General features: G+C 40.5%; 1 protein-coding gene across 1 annotated transcript; it reads left to right on the forward strand.

Moving 5' to 3' along the window:
* The first annotated feature begins 1,162 nt into the window (after nt 1–1,162).
* On the forward strand, nt 1,163–11,758 carry LNP1 (leukemia NUP98 fusion partner 1). The gene is made up of 3 exons (XM_005026592.6): nt 1,163–1,453; nt 7,400–7,645; nt 9,723–11,758. The coding sequence occupies exons 1-3, from the start codon at nt 1,304–1,306 to the stop codon at nt 9,903–9,905; spliced, it is 579 nt and encodes a 192-aa protein (XP_005026649.3). The 5' UTR covers nt 1,163–1,303; the 3' UTR covers nt 9,906–11,758.
* The last annotated feature ends 6,531 nt before the right edge of the window (nt 11,759–18,289 follow it).

An 18,289-nucleotide genomic window follows, 5' to 3' on the forward strand; every position in this document is an offset into this window, starting at 1 on the left:
ATTCTGGACCCCTGATTGTCCATATTGCTAAATTGCTAGCAAGTGTTTTGGCATACTTCTTGTCGATGCCAACTAGCATCTCCAAGACAAAGCCTAGCCATTCGGAGAAGACCTAGCCACCCAGCACACACCAAGGTCTGCTTCCAGTAGGAAGTTAGATTTGCGTCTTTTCCTCCTGTGCAGTCTTCCAGTGCTATCCCAACAGGCTCTACATCCTCAAAGCACTCCTCCATGTTCTTCCTCCATGCCCCAAGGCATGTAACGTCTTCCAGTTTCATGCCATACAAACAACAGTTTTATGTGTCACAACAGAGTTCTCCTCTTATATCAAGTGTTTTAATATAAAATTTTTTAAAATGCCACAAAAATGCAACATGGTATTATAGCCAAAGTGAAGTAGATACAACCTCAAGGAGACCTACAGCACAAACACTATATAGAAGGGATGTGGTCAGTCTAGCCACTTAGTTTCAGGGCCAGAAAAGAGTCCGCAGCCCTGTTCTGTTTTACAGTTTAGACACGGCTGATACAGCCTATACCCAGGGCCTGTTTAGGAGGATCCAGATCAGACTCATTTCTGCTCTGTGTGCATTGAAGTGAAGCTGGGCCTACCATAACCCTGATACAGCAGATGAAATTGCTTTCATGAAAAGCAGATGATGCAAGTTCGCGCATCATGCCATAGCCCAAAAAAGAACAAGCAATTTTCTCAGGTGGGCCTTCTCCCCAGTGAACACGTTTCCTGAATACGAGAAGGAAGAGTAGAGACAACAGAGATCAGGAGGGAGGGCAGCATGGAAAGAGAGTGCTATTTGTCCTGCCTCCCATAGTCAGTTAAGTCTCTGCAAGCAGATGTGCCAGTTTCTGACCACTGTCAATATGTCAATTTTGCTTCTCAAAATTACAAGCCTGCTTTGGGTTAGAGTACACACCTCCCAGGCACATTACCGTGGGCAATTCTCCATTGGTATTGACAGCTAGTGCACTCAACAGCAATGCATATGGAGTAGAGAACACATTTCCCTTCCCGTCAGCCCCCTGCGGCAGTGTCGTATTGGACATCTCTGTAATGGAAAGATTAAAAGTTGAAAATAGATGAGAAAGGATAGACTTGATGTTTAGACAGTGCCTAGGGCTGCAGTGGGATGGGCTTTGGGGGATGGAGTGCAGAAGAGTGGTTGAAACTGCACCTCCTCTTCCTCTTGTTGACAGAACAGTGTGAGGCTATTGGCATAGTGGTGGCATTTGAGATTGCTTTTACTTGTCTGGTTGAAAGACGGACGCAAATTTGGAGTGTCTGTACATGGAATATGAAGAGGATGATGATATTTCCTTTGCGAAATGGATGAGCAGTTTCTGGGGCCACAACTTGATTGATGAGAATGAGAAAGAGGGTAGAGGCCACAAGAAACGTCAAACACGACACTTTAGTGAACGGAGAGCCTCCCTTCCGGTAAGAACTGTGTGCAATATTCCCTCTGCATGTCTCTGTGTGGTTTATCTATAAATTTTAAGTGCCATCATCCCAGGGGATGACCCTAAAAATCTGTGAGGATGAGAATGCCTCATTTAACTTGCCGTCTATGTTCAGTTCCTACTGGTAGCAGTTTCTTGCTTTTTGAACTTGTCTCCCCCATCAGAGGCCTCAGATGCCTTTGAAATGCAAGAAAACTAGTGAACTCCAAGATAAGGAAAGATGGGACCAAAAATGGAAGGAAAAGGCTGCAAAAACTGCTAGAGTCTTAACTGTGTATTACGCTGTTCTGTCTGCTAAGCTTGACCTGACAGAAAGCTAAACATTTTGGAAATCTGACACATGCAAACATTGTCTTCAGTGAGTCTGTTTCCACATGTAAAACTATATAGCCCTTCTCCAGGAAGCTGTATGTTTTACTCCCTAGGATTTAGCTGCTTGCAGATGTAACTTCTGATTTAAGCTAGTTGATATAGTCCCTCCTTGTTTAAAATCTCTGTCCCTGGAAATGAAGAGGCAACGCATAACAAAGCTAATTGTATTATGAAGTAAAATTTTAAGGGAGAAGAAAGTTCTTTTTTCTCAAACCAACAGGACACTGGGGAAAGGGAGAGGATGCACATGCAGAGGCAGTTTTTTTAAGGCAGCTGACAACTGTCTAACTGATTGTCAAAATGAAGTTAAACTGAAAGCAGACTCTGAGCTAGATTTTTGCTAATGGATTCTATCAGAATGCCTGAAAACAGAACATTATTAATGTTTATTTATTTATTTATTTTACTATATTTCAATTTTATCTTGCAGAGAATTACACAGAGAACTATGCCTACATAATTTCTTTAAGCCTAATAAAGACTGAAGTGTAAGAACGTACTTTATATCGCTTCCCATTCAGCAAGTTGCTGAATACACAGATGTATATGTGTGTGTATTTGCGTGTACATACATTTAGTTTGAAGCATGTTCTTACATTCAGTTTGTTCAAAAGCTATTTGAATACCTTGCTAACTACAGTTGCATCCCTGAATCAGCACCTAGAACTTGGATTAAGTTAGCTGAGACAGAGGAGACTGTGACTTTTGAACATTAATGTTCAATCAGTTAAAGTTACCCGGTACACTTAATTGTGTCTGGCCTTTTCATTAATGTTTCACACATTTTTTTCTTGGCTCAGTAGTATTATACAAGAGATACAAATCTCAACTACTTTATTTCTCAGTACCAGAAATTGAATGAAGGAAGGAAAAGGGAAGATCAGTTTGAAGATCCTACAATATGGAGACAAAGTTTGGTAATAAGATTTAAAAATAGATATCTCTGACTAGTTGGTAGTGAAGACTACTAAAACATGTTGTTTTAACCCAAGAAATTACTCAAATAGGGGCACTAATAAGTACTTAGGAATAATTTCAGAAAAAGCAGCTCCTTGCTCAGAGCAGCAACTTGCTATTGCACCTGGATGTGTTTTTTAGACAATTATTACAAACGACTACTACTGTGACAATCAAAACACTTACCAGTGTTAGTTAAATAACATCTTCATTTCATCATAATAGTGCTATTAATCAGGGGAATACTAACTGACATCAGACTGTGTGTCTTCTGTAAGTTTATACCTTCTCAAGGGATCGCAATGTACCCTTTCTTCTGTGTCAACATCATAAATGGAGGTAACCATTTACAGTGTCTGTCCTGGTCAAAATCAAGTCAGCAGGTTCAGGCTGACAGTCGTTCACAAAAGTTATTTTGTGCAGATACACCTGTGCTGCCAAAACAGCACTGCCAGCATACTTTGTCTACCCACATGAACTGCATCTGCATCAGGAGGACTTTGGTATTGCATAGAAAAATGCTAGCAATATGACAGAAAGGGTGTTTTGGCATAACTCTGTAATTTCAGAGCACACACTTTCAACTCTATGTTGGTATGTTGGCCTTCTTTGTAATTATTTTTTTTTCTGTGCTGTAGAAGCACGTTCAAGCCACTGCTCTCACCTCAAACGTGACAGTAAACTCCTGCAGCAACCTGTCATTGTGGAGCCTCTTGAAACATGGACAAAGCTTTGTAGAACTCCTTCTGTAATTTGCTTCACAAAAACTGACAATAATTTTCAAAATTTTCTTCCTAGTATCTTAATATAGCTCACAAACATTACTAAATGTGCTTCACAAAATGCTTTTGCTATGATCATTCCTATTTTACAGAGGGGAATGTAAAACCATATTCATCCTTCACTGGGGCTCACTAGCAGAGCACATAACTGGCCTCAGAAATCCTGGCTCCCAAGACAGGCTAAAATGATGAACCCAGACTTCTCAGTTAAAATGTGCACCTCCACTCTGCTCTCCTGAAAATCATTAGAGTTGTATATACTGCTGTGGGCCCACAGTGAATGTGAAAACTGCCCGGGGAGAACCAAGTCCTCTGTTTCCAATCCCTTTGGTTTAGTTGCTGCTAGCTGCAGACTTTATGTACAGTAACTGAGTCTCTTTTTCAAGCCTATGCACCTTCTAGTTGTCCTCCATCAGTTCAGCTCAGGCCAGTTCCTTACTTCCCAGACATTCTGTTGTGGGGAAGCAAAGGTGGCAGAGGAGCACCAATAAGAGCTTTACAATTTTACATATATATTCTTTTTGAAGTAGACATTACTGCTTGTAGCAGAAAATCGGATAAGAAACAACTAAGGGTGAGAGCAGAACATGTGACTACCGTTGAAGGTACTGACATTTAATCTAAACTAAAATCAGACTGAGTATCTACCAAAAGATGGAAACAAGTTTCTTATTTCCAACAGAAGCTGAAAAAGAGGATAGGCAATTGATATTGGCATCGATTTCTTGGGGGTATTTTTGTTAGTTTGCTTCTGTGTATTTGTTTTTTATGGGTAATTAGCAAGCGATCTGCTGCCAATTGTGTAAATAGACAGCATGACTGGCATTACACAAAGGCACACACAGAAAAAGGGAGTACTAACAGGAGTGAGAAACAAACATTGAGAACATTCTTGATGCTCCTGGTTTCTTTGATATTAGCACAAATTCCCTATTTTGATATGGGGGAACATTTATCATTCTTCATTTATCATTCTTCCTTCCCATGCCTTTTCCCTTGTTTCACAACTACCTTCCCACTTCTCCTCCAGTTTAAGAACTACTCAAGGGCAGATCCTAGAAGCCAGTGAACAAGGGAACTTGCTGAAGAGGCACCAGATGCAGGCACAAGGCAGCTGCTGGGGCAAGGGCAGGAGCAGACCCTGGAGCTGTGCTCAGAGGCCTTTGGCAAGGGAAGACAGCAGCAGTGGGTGGACTGATTTAGAGGGAATCTCTGCTGCCAGCAGCTGCTGAGACTGCAGGAGGGGGAGCATAAATTAACGCAGTCAGGCCTATTCTTATTTACAGTCGTACTAAGTAATCCATTTGGCATCAATTGTATATATTAAATGCAAGTATTCTAAGAAACAGAAAGAAAGCCATATAGATACCTAAACTCATTGTCAGATCCTCTTCATTGCTGAGCTTCATTTTATCACTCCTTCAGTTCTTGACAGAGTTTATCTTAAATAAAAGAAGACCACTGTACTGTGCTAATAATAAGGCATGAAATATTCATGTTTGAGCAGTTGTGTTAAGGCTCCCGTCCTCTATAGGGTTGTCTTAATAAGACAGCAATGTGATAACTTGCATGTGCACTGTGAGAGGAGGCACAATCACTGTGATATGATTACAGAAAATGTATGTGCAGCTTTACCCTAAGTTCAGTGAGACAGGCACACATTTCAGAGAAAGACCTGTCCCTTTTCTGGACCATTGTGCCTCTGTCAGTATGTGAACTACAGTCTTTTTGTTAAGGGCTAAGTTACTGTAACTCTGTCTGTGAAAGAAAATTAAAAAGCAACATCTTAGTAATATAAAACATTTACAGATATTGCAAAACAGGATTGGTAGAATACCATCCTCTGTTTTAGTTGTCCTCATGTTTGTTTGTTTTCATGTGTGGGTGTTTGTCTGTTTTTCCTAAACCCTCTAAGAACAAATACCAGTGATTCCTAGTGTGAAACAACATATATTTCCAGGAAACAATGTATGTTGATACCATTAAAATGACACAGAAGACATTTAGCTTGCTCAGCCTGACATGGCATGTGCACTCCTGTCCCTCGAGCACAATGAGATTGCTTTGGTGCTTTTTCAAATAACAATACAATATGACCTTACAGAAAATACAACCATATTGATTAGTTTGAAACAGCATGCCTCCAAGTAAAAATAGTATAGCAGAAATCGTTACCATTACTCTCAGAGGCAGTCCAGAATACTAGTTAGTAAAGGAAGCTTATATCTGGATATGAAGTTGAACTAGTACCATATGACTTGAAAACCCTTTGGTGTTAGGTACTTCTGACAGATATAAAACGTGTAAAAAAGTATAGTTTCAGACATCTATGAAAATAGGAAGTATAAATTAGTGAATAGCAGGATATACTGTCCCCTCAAAACATATTCTCAGTTACTGCCAACAGCCGCATGTGGGAACTTGTAATGAGGGAGGCAAACCTTCCGATATGAATCTGTAGTATTTTGCTGGAAGATGCATAACGCTATCAGGTGTAGATTTACTAGTGATTTAGCACCTCTCCTCAAACCTATCTAATGTCACAACCATATGGGTTCACAGCCTCACTGTTCAGAGAAAGGCTACACAGGTCCCCACTGCGCTGATACATTTATAATATCACCTGGGCTAGAGTAAATGCAAATGTTTACAGGAGAGGTTTCAGGTCCCTTGAAATCCAAGGGTGGTAGATTGATGTGGCCACTATACCAGGTTAGATTAGCTTTCCACTGGGGGGTAGAGAGAGGGAGAGAGAGAGGGAAAGAAGGAACGAAAAGGGAGAAAACAAAGAAATGGGAAATTTGCAGTAACAATATCCTATATAACTATATTAGTACATTTCAAAAGCCCTGTTATGGTGAGGAGATTCATACAAGCAGGACACAGAAACCACCCAGTCTCCACTAGCAAAAGCTGTTTAAGATTTTGGATTTTGAGTTGCCTGGATGGTGTTAACATGAGGCAGTATCATATGTAGGGCCTGAACATGTAGCTTCAGCCATTCTGCATTATTTTAATCTCCTTTACACACATTCACTTATACACAGTCATACAGATCATTTGTTTTTGTCTACCAGCCAGACCTGGGAAAATTAAACCACACAGAAACTAAACAACTCTCCACTCCCTCCCCACTTAAGCTCTACAAATGTCATTGGGGAAGACTGTTTCCTGCTATTTTGCTACCAGGAATGTGTCCCTTGGTGCCCTAAAATTCTCCCTCATCAGATCAGGATGAATGTGCTCAAGAAACCAGCAGAAAATTCAGAGCTGAACACTAGAACATCTTGTCTGCATGTAGGCCATGCTGCAAATATGACAAGGTTGTGCTAGGAATGGCCTCTTTCACACCCAAGTGACCTCAAACATCTGATAAGTCCTGGTGCACCTGTGGGTTAAACCCAGCGTCTGTCTCATCCGGCCACAAAAGGCTGGGTCTTTGCTGTTTGACAGCCCTGCCTAGAACCCGTCCTCAGAGGATAGGCATGGGTTTTTGAGGTTCTGAAGTATCTCAGTTCCTTGTGGTGTCAGTGGGCACCAAGAGGACCCAGCACACTTTGCATTTGAAATGCTTATTTGGATACTAAAGCTTAGATACTCAAAAATAGTAATAATAAAAAAAAATATCTGCTGCTGCCTCTGGGAAGCAACTTTGCGGTGTAAATCTCGTGCATGTAAAAGGAAAGACAGAAGAGTCTGGGAAAGGTCCTTCATTTGGCACCATTGTTTGGAGACCACTCTGTAGCAGAGAGAATCTGTCCTGCGTGCTTTGCTTTGACATTTGATACTCACCAAGACCTCTTGTTTTGCAGGCCAGGCTTTCCTCCCTCCATACAACACGACTTCATGCCTCTACCAAAGGCTCATCTTCAGGCCATCTCAAGGGCTCCAGAGAATTCGAAGAAGACCAGGATTGCAAATGCCACTGCCACAAGAAGGCAAGCAGGACACCTTCAGCTGACAGTTCATGCACAGAGAAAAGATCAAACTCCATCCAGGAATTTGCAGAGTCCTTTGAGAAGCAATTGCATTTCAAAAGCAAACGTTCAGTTTCTTTGGTAGGTAAAGACAAATAGCTTTGAGATGACTTCAGAAAAAAAAAATAAAAACAAAAAGCAAGCCAGGTAAATCCTCAATATAATTCTTGTGGCTTTTCTGGGGGAGAAGCAGAAATAAGCTTGAATTAGAATACCTTAAATGATGTGGTCCTTACTGCAGTTGAATCAAGGTTAAAGTGGTAATGTCATTAGTATAAGCACTTTGGATGTAGTGTTGTCATCTAGACTTCTTTCAAAGTGTGTATCTCCAAAATGAGACCCAGTGCTCTCTGTGGCAATGTTTTCAGACATTTCTACAGCAGTGCCAACAAAATGTGACAATATAAAAATATGTTTGCTTCAATTTTTCCATGATTGCCAGATCTCTTTCTCACTGCTGTTGACCTGGCTTAACCACATGGAGTATTATCTGTAAGACTGCCAAACATGATACTGTTTGAGAGGTTTCTCTTTCCTCCCTGGGACTCCATCCATCTGCTTTCTTCAGTGTCACTGCACATCTGCAGCAGCAGAATTGCTGTATTTCCACTGCAAGGGCATGCAACCAGCATGGATTCTCTTCCTATTTCACTCTTCTCTTCTCCCTGTCATTCTGCCCTGAGGCATAAGCATTTTCTACGTGGTTTGTGTTGAAGAAGTAACCAATAATGAACTTCCATCTATGACAATTTAACACATTTATAATTATGATACATACTGTCTAGTGTATCATACAATGGAAGGAAGGGTATTGAGCACTAACTCCCTTTTAAGTACCAGAAGAACACTGTCAAATTCAGTCACTCTGTTGAAAAGCTGTGCTTGAATAACACTTGACTTTATCAACAAACAATATCAAAGAGAAGTATCCTTTTTTCAGTTTGTTTTCCACTGACAGTTTCATATGGAGAAGTACTTTGCAGCTTTTTTTTTGCAGGCCTTCCATGCAGCATCAATGAGGGAGAAAAAAAAAATCTCTTTTCAATAAATAGCATCATTACATGATCAGTCCCACAATTACAGTCCTTGCATACCCAGTTCTCTAAGAATATGAAGAATCATGCTGATTACAACTCTGTTATGCAATTTTTAAGATTTTAAGTGCATTCAGTAATCTTGTTTTTCCCTTTTAGGAACTACTCAGAATTTATTTCATTTGGAATTTCACATTGCCTCATTTGCCAACCCTCACCAGTGGTTGATGGTTTATTCATCATTTCTCAAAAGTGCCTACCACTAGAAAGCTTGTGAGTGGTAATAATTGTGCAATAGGTCTTGTGAATATAATGCACTAAATACGACTTTGGTTCCATTTAAAAATGTGGATTCTGGTACCCTTCTCTAATCCACTGTGAAGTGTACTGGCCTATATTTTGCTCTACCTTTCCATTAGACCGAATTTTGGTTATTCCTTCAGTTACTACTGAAGCCTGTGGTATGTAAAGGACTTCAGAAACTTGAAGAACTGACTGATAAGTGTTAGAGATCTTAAAGGGAATTTGGGAGTGGACTTAAACATGAAGCTCCAAATGCAGTGTTGAAAATTCCCCTTTTTTTTCGCATTTGGAGCCTTGTGGTTGTAATTCAAATCATCCTTTACATGACTATACAGGCTAAAAGAAAAGAAAAGTGAGGAAAATGTAATTCCACTTTATCTCCTTCCTTGTCCATTGGTTTTCTCTAAATAAATAAACAAATGTGGCTTTGAAAACACTTCAACACTTTTCAGTGAGGTCTTTGCAGCCAGCCCTGGACAACCTTCAGACACATAAAGACGGAGTATATGAAAGAATAGAAACATGGAGTTTGGGCTGGAATCTCAGAGCCCTTCCCTTTTTCCTTCTTGTCTCCTCTCCCCTGCAAGCCCACCAGGCAAGCAATCCTTCTACCACTCACAGTATCATCAAAAGCATGTTGCCCCTTGCTGACATTAGGGTATTCACTTGAATTTGAGCCCATCATGTTAAAGCTGATCTTACTGAGACAGGTGAATGGAATGTTTTGTTATACATTACTATTGAAATATAATGACTACAATATTTTGTTGATCATGTAGGAGTCACTTTTAATTCCCTGTCATTTTTCTCTTGCCTTTTAGCAACCTGAAGGCATGAAGGAGAGAAGAGAAAGAGAGAGATTGCATTTGAGAAAGAGCAAGTCTCACAAGAGAATGGGAGAGAAATCAGAGCCAGGGAGAGAACAGAAAGAAGATGAATGTTCAGAAGATGTAGCTGCAAAGTACAACGAACAGTTTCCATCACAAGTAAACATTGAGAAATGATATTTATGCACATGCAGCTAGGATGTCTTAGGCTAATGAATTTTAACACAATCCCTGATGAGCAGAGGGAGTATTCTTTTGTTGTTGTTGTTATTGTGTTTTGTGTGTGTGTGTCTAGAAAATGCTTCTTAGCTAGAGTAAACCCTGACCTGTAAAATAGAACTGAAATTCAACTGCATCACTACCATTGCCAGTACCACATTGCTACCTTCCTGTCTTTACTTTTTCTGCTAGGAATGTGACCCCTCTCAGAAGGAGCAGTGAAGCATGCCCTAAGAGGGTTTCAAGCAGACCTAGCATTGCAGCATAACAGTAGTGGATGTATTCATTTAAGAGGTGTACATGTACATATTACAGAGCTGTGTAAAGTCATTCTAAGCCTTATATTTCTGTTCCAATTGAAAAAGGGCTTATTAGTAGGTTTGGGGAAGAAAACATACACATAAACTGCCACCTACTTCTTGGCCCGGACATTCACTTAGATTTGGCTTGGAAAGAGGTATCTTTTTTCTTTGACAATCTCCTAAATCCAAATTTTTGGAAGTAGTGGAAGAGAAGCCCTCACACTCTCTTCCACACCTTCCCAATGCCTCACTTCTCTCTGCTTTCTCTCACTGTCACTGTGCAATACAACTCTTGTTTCTCTGACATCCCTGTCTGCCATGTTCACAGTCCCAATTCCCAGTCACAAAACTAGTTCTTTTTGACAGCCTTAACCTCATCATTTGCCTCTTTTGTATCCTTCCCCCTCTCCATTTACTACTTTGTAGCCCTGACTCAAAGCTATTAAATTTTTGTTACATCTCTAGTTTTGCCTCATCAAAATGTGACCCTTGCTTGAAGCTCTCCAGTAAAAAGATGTTTAGTCTCTTGCACTTCTATATGATCTCCTCAAGGGGTTGCTGGTACTTGCCACAGATTCAGGGTGAAGGATTTCAACCCCTTTCAGTTTTTGTCTTTTCAAGAACTAGGGCCAAACCAAAGAAATGGGAGTCATCTCTGCCTGTGGTAAGCAGGGCCTGGGGAAGCTTTTTCCTCTGGCTGACGATCTCTTAAACTCAGGTGTAAATCTCACCAACTGTAAGCAAGATTTCTTTCTATGCAGAGGAAAACCACATTCACATGCCCATAAACACAAACACACACACAGGCTTTCAACATATGAATCCTCCCTGCAGAGAAAAACCCTGCCCTCTTTGGGAATAATTTCCCCAGGCCCAGTATGGAGAAAGCCTGGTTTGATAATAAAGAGTGAAGACTGACAAATTTATGAGCAAGAGTCAAAGTATGATGGGTGTTCTACCTGTGATTTTATTGTAATTAACAATTTTCTTATTATTTTATTTTAGAGCCTTAATTTTGTATGTTTAACCATTTAAAAGCTTAGGGCATCCTCAAAACTTTGTAACACTTATCTTCATTGGGGGATTGTTTTTGTTTAAACTGGGGCTTTGGGAATGTATAAGAAAGTGACTGAACCCTTGCTGATGCATGTAAACTGTTTCTTACCTGATTACATTTATTATAAACTAATAAATCTGACTGAAATATGTTGTTACTGTGCATAGGTCCTCTCTTCCCCAATCTAGATTGGATTTTGATGAAGTTCTTCCATCAGCCAAAACTTCCATTTGGGAAGGAAGGTAATCATCCAGAGAGGACTCTGACTGGGATGGCGGATGATATTTCTATTTTAACAGAAAGTGGAATAGGGATGTACAAGTATTCAGAAATACTCTGGAGGGTTTCCATTCTCACATGTTTTTTCTGCTCTTTCCAAGAGTTAGATATCCGCAAGGTGGAATAAAATACAAACTTTGGACATGAAGGAGATCAGTTAGCAGGCAGCAAAGGAAAAGGACCCAGAAATGTCTTCTCCAAAATCCTCAGTTAACACTGAAAACCTAAAATAGTTTTAAAACAGAGGGGAACTAGCAGGCAGCAGAACTAGTCTGCTCACTTCCTTTGTGGGTTGGCTGTCAAAAGCTGACATGATTCAGAAGCCCATGAAGCGTGTTTTAAACTTGATGTGACTCAGGGGTAGGAGACCACTCTCTGATAAAACACATGCCTATGTGGATCCTTCCCACCACAACTAGTGAGTGTTCCTATGGGAACTCAGGCCTTGGGTATGTACAAACATTTCAAGAGCAAGATCCAGTTATACCACAGTATTTTCTAAGAGAGGTAAGAAGAAAAATTCCAGTGTGGTTACTTGATCTTCTAGGTGGGAATTTTCTAAGCAAAACCCCCAGCTCTAAATGCATTCATAAATGCACACGTAAATAATTAAAATTACACACAGATATAATCAAACCTGCTGAACAAAACTATTCACAAAGAATAATCATAAGTCCTAATAATCCAAAGTCATAATCATGGGACCTTGAATTTTTACAGCCATCATTGAAAAAAAGCAGGTCTTGAACTATGTCCAGAAGGATATTGCAGCCAAAACCCACTCCTTCAGATTAGAGAGAAGTGAATAGTGAAATCAGACTGACTTCACAGACAATGCCCTACCTGCAGCTGCTGTGCCAGAGCTTTAGATAATTATGCGTAAACAAATGTTAGAATATATTTGCTCATCATATAAAGCATTGTTTGTAGGGGTTATTTTTCATTTACTCTGTTTTAGATGGACAGATGACATTCCTCTTATTGGTAGGATCCCTCTGAATACTAGTCCTGTCTCTACTGTACTTCAGACAAAGGTAACTTCTCCCAGCTGTGTCATGTCTCTGAGGTCAGACAGAAAACAGCCAAAAGAAGGCATACAGGGAGCATCAAACACTTACATTCTGTCACATTTAATGCTTTATTGTCTGTCTTACATGCTTGTTAAAATGCTTTAACTCATGCAATTTCTGTTCAGAATAGTTTTGCTGCATAGAGAAAACATACTGAAATTTGTAAAACAGTCATACATATATTTTCATCACAAAGCCCATAGGGTCCTGATGCAGAATCTACAGCCTTAGTGAATTAGTCCTATTCCTGATCCCAAAGTATCAAAAAGGAATTATTTTTTTTCTCCAAAGCTTGAGTGGGATTTGTGGACACCACTTGCCAGGGCTTCCCTTCAACTATATCCCATTTTACGGGGTGAATGGTAAGGTTTTGACCCTTTGGAAAACAGTTCTTCCTGCACTGTTGTGCAATGGATCTAAGCTGATAATCTGCCCTTCCTATAAGCACAAAATGCTTGTTAAAAGTGTCTCACAAGCTGGGTGTGCTTGAGTCTGCTCACCAAAGTTTTTTTTGTTTTTTTTTTTAATACAGTTTTGGCTGTCAAAGGGCAGCTAGAGTGATTTTAGGTTAGCCTAAAAACAACTAGCTCAAATTTGTACCCGGGAGAGAGGAGAAATTAGGGCACTCCTTTGCATTGAGGGTGAAACCTCCTTGGGGGTATGTGGACAACAAACTAACCTTGGGCTTTTTTCACTGGCACAATAGCAACGGCAATTAGAGGTTAACCCAGAATTTGAGGTGAAAAAAAAATACAACAACAACAAAAAAAAAATGACGACAAAAAAACAATTCATGAGTTTCCTCTCTGTTGTGCCAAGTTCTGCCTACCCACAGCTGGAGATGAGAGATTTTCCATTTACATTAAGGTTTCTCCTGACAATTTGATTACCTAACCAAAAGTAATTCTGATTTGAGGTCATCTAAGACTGATGAAAATTCTTCTTCACTTAAAGGAGGAAGACTTGGATCCATGTGTTATTTGCCACGAAAACCTGAGGACTGATAGCAGCACAAAACTTCACTGCAGGCACAGCTTTCACAAAGAAGCATTGTGACAAAATCCCAGGGCCTTTTTTTTTTTTTTTTTTTTTTTTTCTGTAACTTCCCATATAGAAAATAAAAGGGTTTTATGTATGAACTTCTCCACACCCTGGCTAAACCTTGAATCCTGGTGACTGAAAGAGGTTTGTGTTTGTTGGAGCTGCTGCAGTAATCCCACATTATCGAAAGCTTTATGGAATGCAGAAGGCTCCTCAGTACAATCATTAATATTTTTAGGGAACTTTGCACTGGTAAAAAGACCACAGGTGAAGGTCATGGGCCACACTGGAGCTGCTCCAGACAGTGTTTCATTCTTTTGAAATGAATTTATGACTGGATTAGCAGAAAAGGGTAACACCAGTGCTCTATAGGAGCTCTGAGCAACCCGGTGTTTGCATGTCTATAGTTCAGAGCTGGAACTGCAGAAAAGGATCAGAGTTCTTCTAATTCCTGGCTAATCAATGTAAGAGTGTTCAATCAGTTTGGCTCACTCCTTTCCATAGAGATAAATTACTTCCTTTATTAATAGTTGTACTTTGAAACACAGAACCTTAATCTCAATATTTGCTGATCTGGTACTAAATAAGCTAAAAGAGAAAGAGCTGCATACCATTTGCTCCTGGGGAAATAAATAAATAAATAAATAAATAAAAGTGTCCAGACCCTGCTGAATATACTCTTATCATAACATGATTTCATCTAATAATATTATCCTTTTTTTCTTGGTATCATTGATTCGATAAATATTTTAAGAATCTTAATTTCTTAAGGAAGTATGTATCAAAATTCCAGGGAAAAAAACATTGCTACTTAAAAATCCTGTTTGCTTGCACTCTTTTCCATTTGCTTTTAACAGTATATTCAAAAGGGGCTGCTAAGGAAACCAACCTGTCCAACATGTTGTGTCCAGGTGCTTGTGTAGTCAGTCGTAGACTCCTGTCATCCATGATGAAAGGGTTAAGAGAGGCTCCTTCAAGACTACGGAGGGGAAGCATTCAAGATTTGATTCCAGGTACATAATAAAAAAGAAAACAAAATTTTAGTTGGTGAAGTAATCCATTACAAGGTTCCTCTAGGTGTTGTGTTTTTTTTACACATTTCAGAGACCAACTTTAAAGATAAAAACCATCCAACAAACTCCTTCTGCCTGTGCATCTTATAGAAACATGTCAGGGGTTAGGGAAGTGGTTAAAATGTTTACAATTGTATGCACAATTATAAATAAAAATTACCTATTTGCTACCCAAAAAAATGCATTGTTTAAAAATGATTTCACTTATCATCATTAAATGGCTAGATGACATGCACAGCCATTTTCCAGTAGAGGGAGCCCATCAATACCGATTGAGAGGATGTGAGATGTGCTGTAGTACACACCAAGTGCAAGCTTGAGGTTAAAATCAATTACAGTGGTCGCAGAAGACAACAGGAAAAAAAAAAAAAAAAAAAAAAAAAAAGGAGCACAGGATTGTATGGTCAAATTTTGCCCTGTATTGTTGACATATGACTTTTGTTGACCTGAAGGAAATCAATACACAGTGAAACCCATGGCAGTGTTCAGTTTGGTATTAGGGATTGAAGTACCTACCCCATGGTCAGAAGAAGATCTTGATCTGGTTGCTGAGACCTTGTGAATCTCTATCACTAGCTGGCAGCTCCTCTCTTCAGGCATTTTCCAAGCTGTCTTCTTCATCTGCTCTCCTTTTCCAGGATACAGCCACATTCCTCAACTTTACCTTTCAGGGAGCTGCTGGTATCGCCCTGGGTGCCCCCATCACCATGTCCACCAAAAGGCAAGGCCAGAGGGAAGGGATGAGCAGCAGCCTGCAAAGGGACAGAGATCCCTGTGGCTCCTGCTTTCCTTGGGGTCAATGGGCAATCAATACCAGGGATGGCTCCCCTGTCTCTTGCCCAGAGAGCTGATCCTCCTGTACACCCAGCTGAGCTGCTCTCCACCTGTGTGGCAGCCCTGAGCTTCAGCAACTCCCAGCACACCCATAAACCAGGATGGGTTGTCTGTCCCTCACTTCTCTGAAACCCTGCTCAGGTACTTGCTTATACGTGGTGAGCTGCTCCTCTAGGCTAATATGTCCATGTCACCTGCTGCTCCCAGCAGGTCTTGCTGCCCATATTTTCACTGTTAAATACATGAAAGCTTTGGGGAAGGTCTTCCCTAATCCTCACTATTGGAAAGCTCTTTCCTTAGGGCTCTGCCAGGTAGGTCTTTATTCTAGCAGAATAATTGTGTGCGGTGCCAGAAGTCTCTCACTGAGAAAAAACAGTAGTTTTTTTTTTTTTTTTATTATTATTTTTTTTTTTCCTTATGAACAGCATGTTCTATTCTGCAAATGTAAACTTAAAAAGACTAATTGAAACCTTTGTTCTTAATGTTTTTTTTAAAGGAACATTTTCCTTCCAGAACAGTTAAGTTTTATTTAGCACGCCTGTGCAGGTTTCCATGAATACTTTCATGACTCTTCTTTACTTGTCAGATATGCAGATTGGCTTTTCAAACTCGGATTTACACAGCCTGAAGAAGTTTAAGAAAACTCCATTCCCTCACCCAGGAAAAAAATAAACATTACAGCACTTTTCGTATACAACATAGCTGAAAATAAGAAAGTTTTGAAATACATTCTAAAACATCTCCATTCATCAAATGTAACTTCTGCTCTGCAATGGTCTATAGCAAAGCATAGCACATTGCCTGCATTTCAGTTGGTCCAGTTCAGAGTCCACAACACTTTGCTGGGCTGTGCCCTGCAACAGCTGAAGTGCAGGGACATGTTCCTGTTGGTGAGCCTTGCTCTGAGGGCACGTACAGCACATAGACAGAAATCAGCAACTGGGGAACAGAGGGAGTCATAAGCTGCTCCGTTGGTTTGTAAAGATAATGTGAATTACAATCCTCAGTCTCTCACTATTCTCTCTATTCCAGAGAAATCTGGATACATAAAGCCGTACTGAACTTGATTCTTCATATACATATGAATATGCCTAATCACAGAGGGATTACTCGTGGCTGAAAAATGCAGCACAAATGTACATGTTGGTAGGATTGGTACCTATTTTCTGTCAGATAAAGAAATATATTTGCTCAGAAAAATGAGGTAAAACAATTTAATTTCTTAAAAAATAGAAAGAAATAAGCCACAGAATGTAAAAATAAAAGAAAGCTGATGAAAGATACATTTGTATTTCTTTTTCAATTGAAAGAGGATGTTCAATCTGGGAACTTCAGCAGGAGAGCCGTTATGAGAAATCATCATTTTTCTTTTACTCCAATCGCCAGCTTTCCAAATTACTTGGTGATTTCATTTTCATGTGCCTGTATGCATGTGTGTGTGTGTGTGCATGTAGGTACATATATTCTGACACATGTTGTCTATATATACATGTACATGTGTGTGTGGCATACATATATATATAAAGACACATACTGACCAGTAGAGGTTTGTACCCCTGCATGTCTCTTGAAAAATGTGCTGTAGGGTAGGTTTCTGTTCTCCGGTGTCCCTTCCTCACCACAAATTCTTTTCCTTCAAGCTCTCCCCTAGTTTTACTGCACTCCCTCAAGTTCCTTGCTCCAAACTGACTTCTTGCTGTCGCTGCCCTGCTTCCCTACCACCCTCTTTTCCTGAAAAGATGTTTAGCTGCCTGTAATCAGGTGATCTGACATTGCTCTGGGAGTTCAAATGAAAATTCAAGCATTCCAGTGCTTATAATACATCTGTGCCAACATACACTAACATGCAGACAGACAGATGTTTTGATGCTGTGGAAACCTGGCGGGGAGCATGGTGGGTGGGAGACAGCCCTGTGGAGGTGGGCCCGCACCATCACCGGTGCTAACAGGACACATGGGCTACAGCAAAGGCAAGGGAGAGCAGAGGGAAGCCACAGCCACTACATAGCTCATGGGAAAGCAGGGCCATTGAGGCCAGGAGCGAGGAGCTGGGCCTGGAGGTTTGAGCAGGGCCATGTGATTAAGACATCCCTGGGGAGGCATGTGGTGGAGAGAGCCTGGAGTAGTCTCTTGGGAGAGAACTTGTTTGTGAGAAGAGTTTTGGGTTGATAGAAAAAAAATTATATGTTTCGAGAGGACAAAGCTTTGATGCGTGACAGCCAGGCAGGAGAATGAAGGGTCCCATTTCCAGGTGTAAGAAAGAGCAAGGAACTTGTTGGGGCGGAGAGTCACTGAGGGAAAAGACTTGTCTTCAGGGAAAAACACACCTTGACACAGACAGAGACTTTTGTGATACATGGATGGGTTCCTTCATCATGAAAGCTTTTGCTCCTTTGCGTGCTTAAGATGAAGCTTTTGCAGGGGCAGCTTTCTGGCACCAGAACTGTTCTGTCCTGGGTGCCCTGTGGGATGCAGCCGGGTGCCTCAGCAGCCCTTTGCTGCTTTCTAACAGCAGCAAGAGGATGGCTGCCTGTAGCCCTGCCAGCAACCCAGGGGACTGGGTCATAGGAGGTAACATCTGTGAGGTGATAGATCCCAGCCTGTCCTCCCTCCACAGAAACCTCCCACTGCCATACTCCTCTCACTTTTCCCCCTTCCCCTTTAAAATCATTTTCCTCTCTCTCTC

This window comes from Anas platyrhynchos, chromosome 1 (assembly GCF_047663525.1).
Source record: "Anas platyrhynchos isolate ZD024472 breed Pekin duck chromosome 1, IASCAAS_PekinDuck_T2T, whole genome shotgun sequence".
Lineage (NCBI taxonomy): Eukaryota > Metazoa > Chordata > Aves > Anseriformes > Anatidae > Anas > Anas platyrhynchos.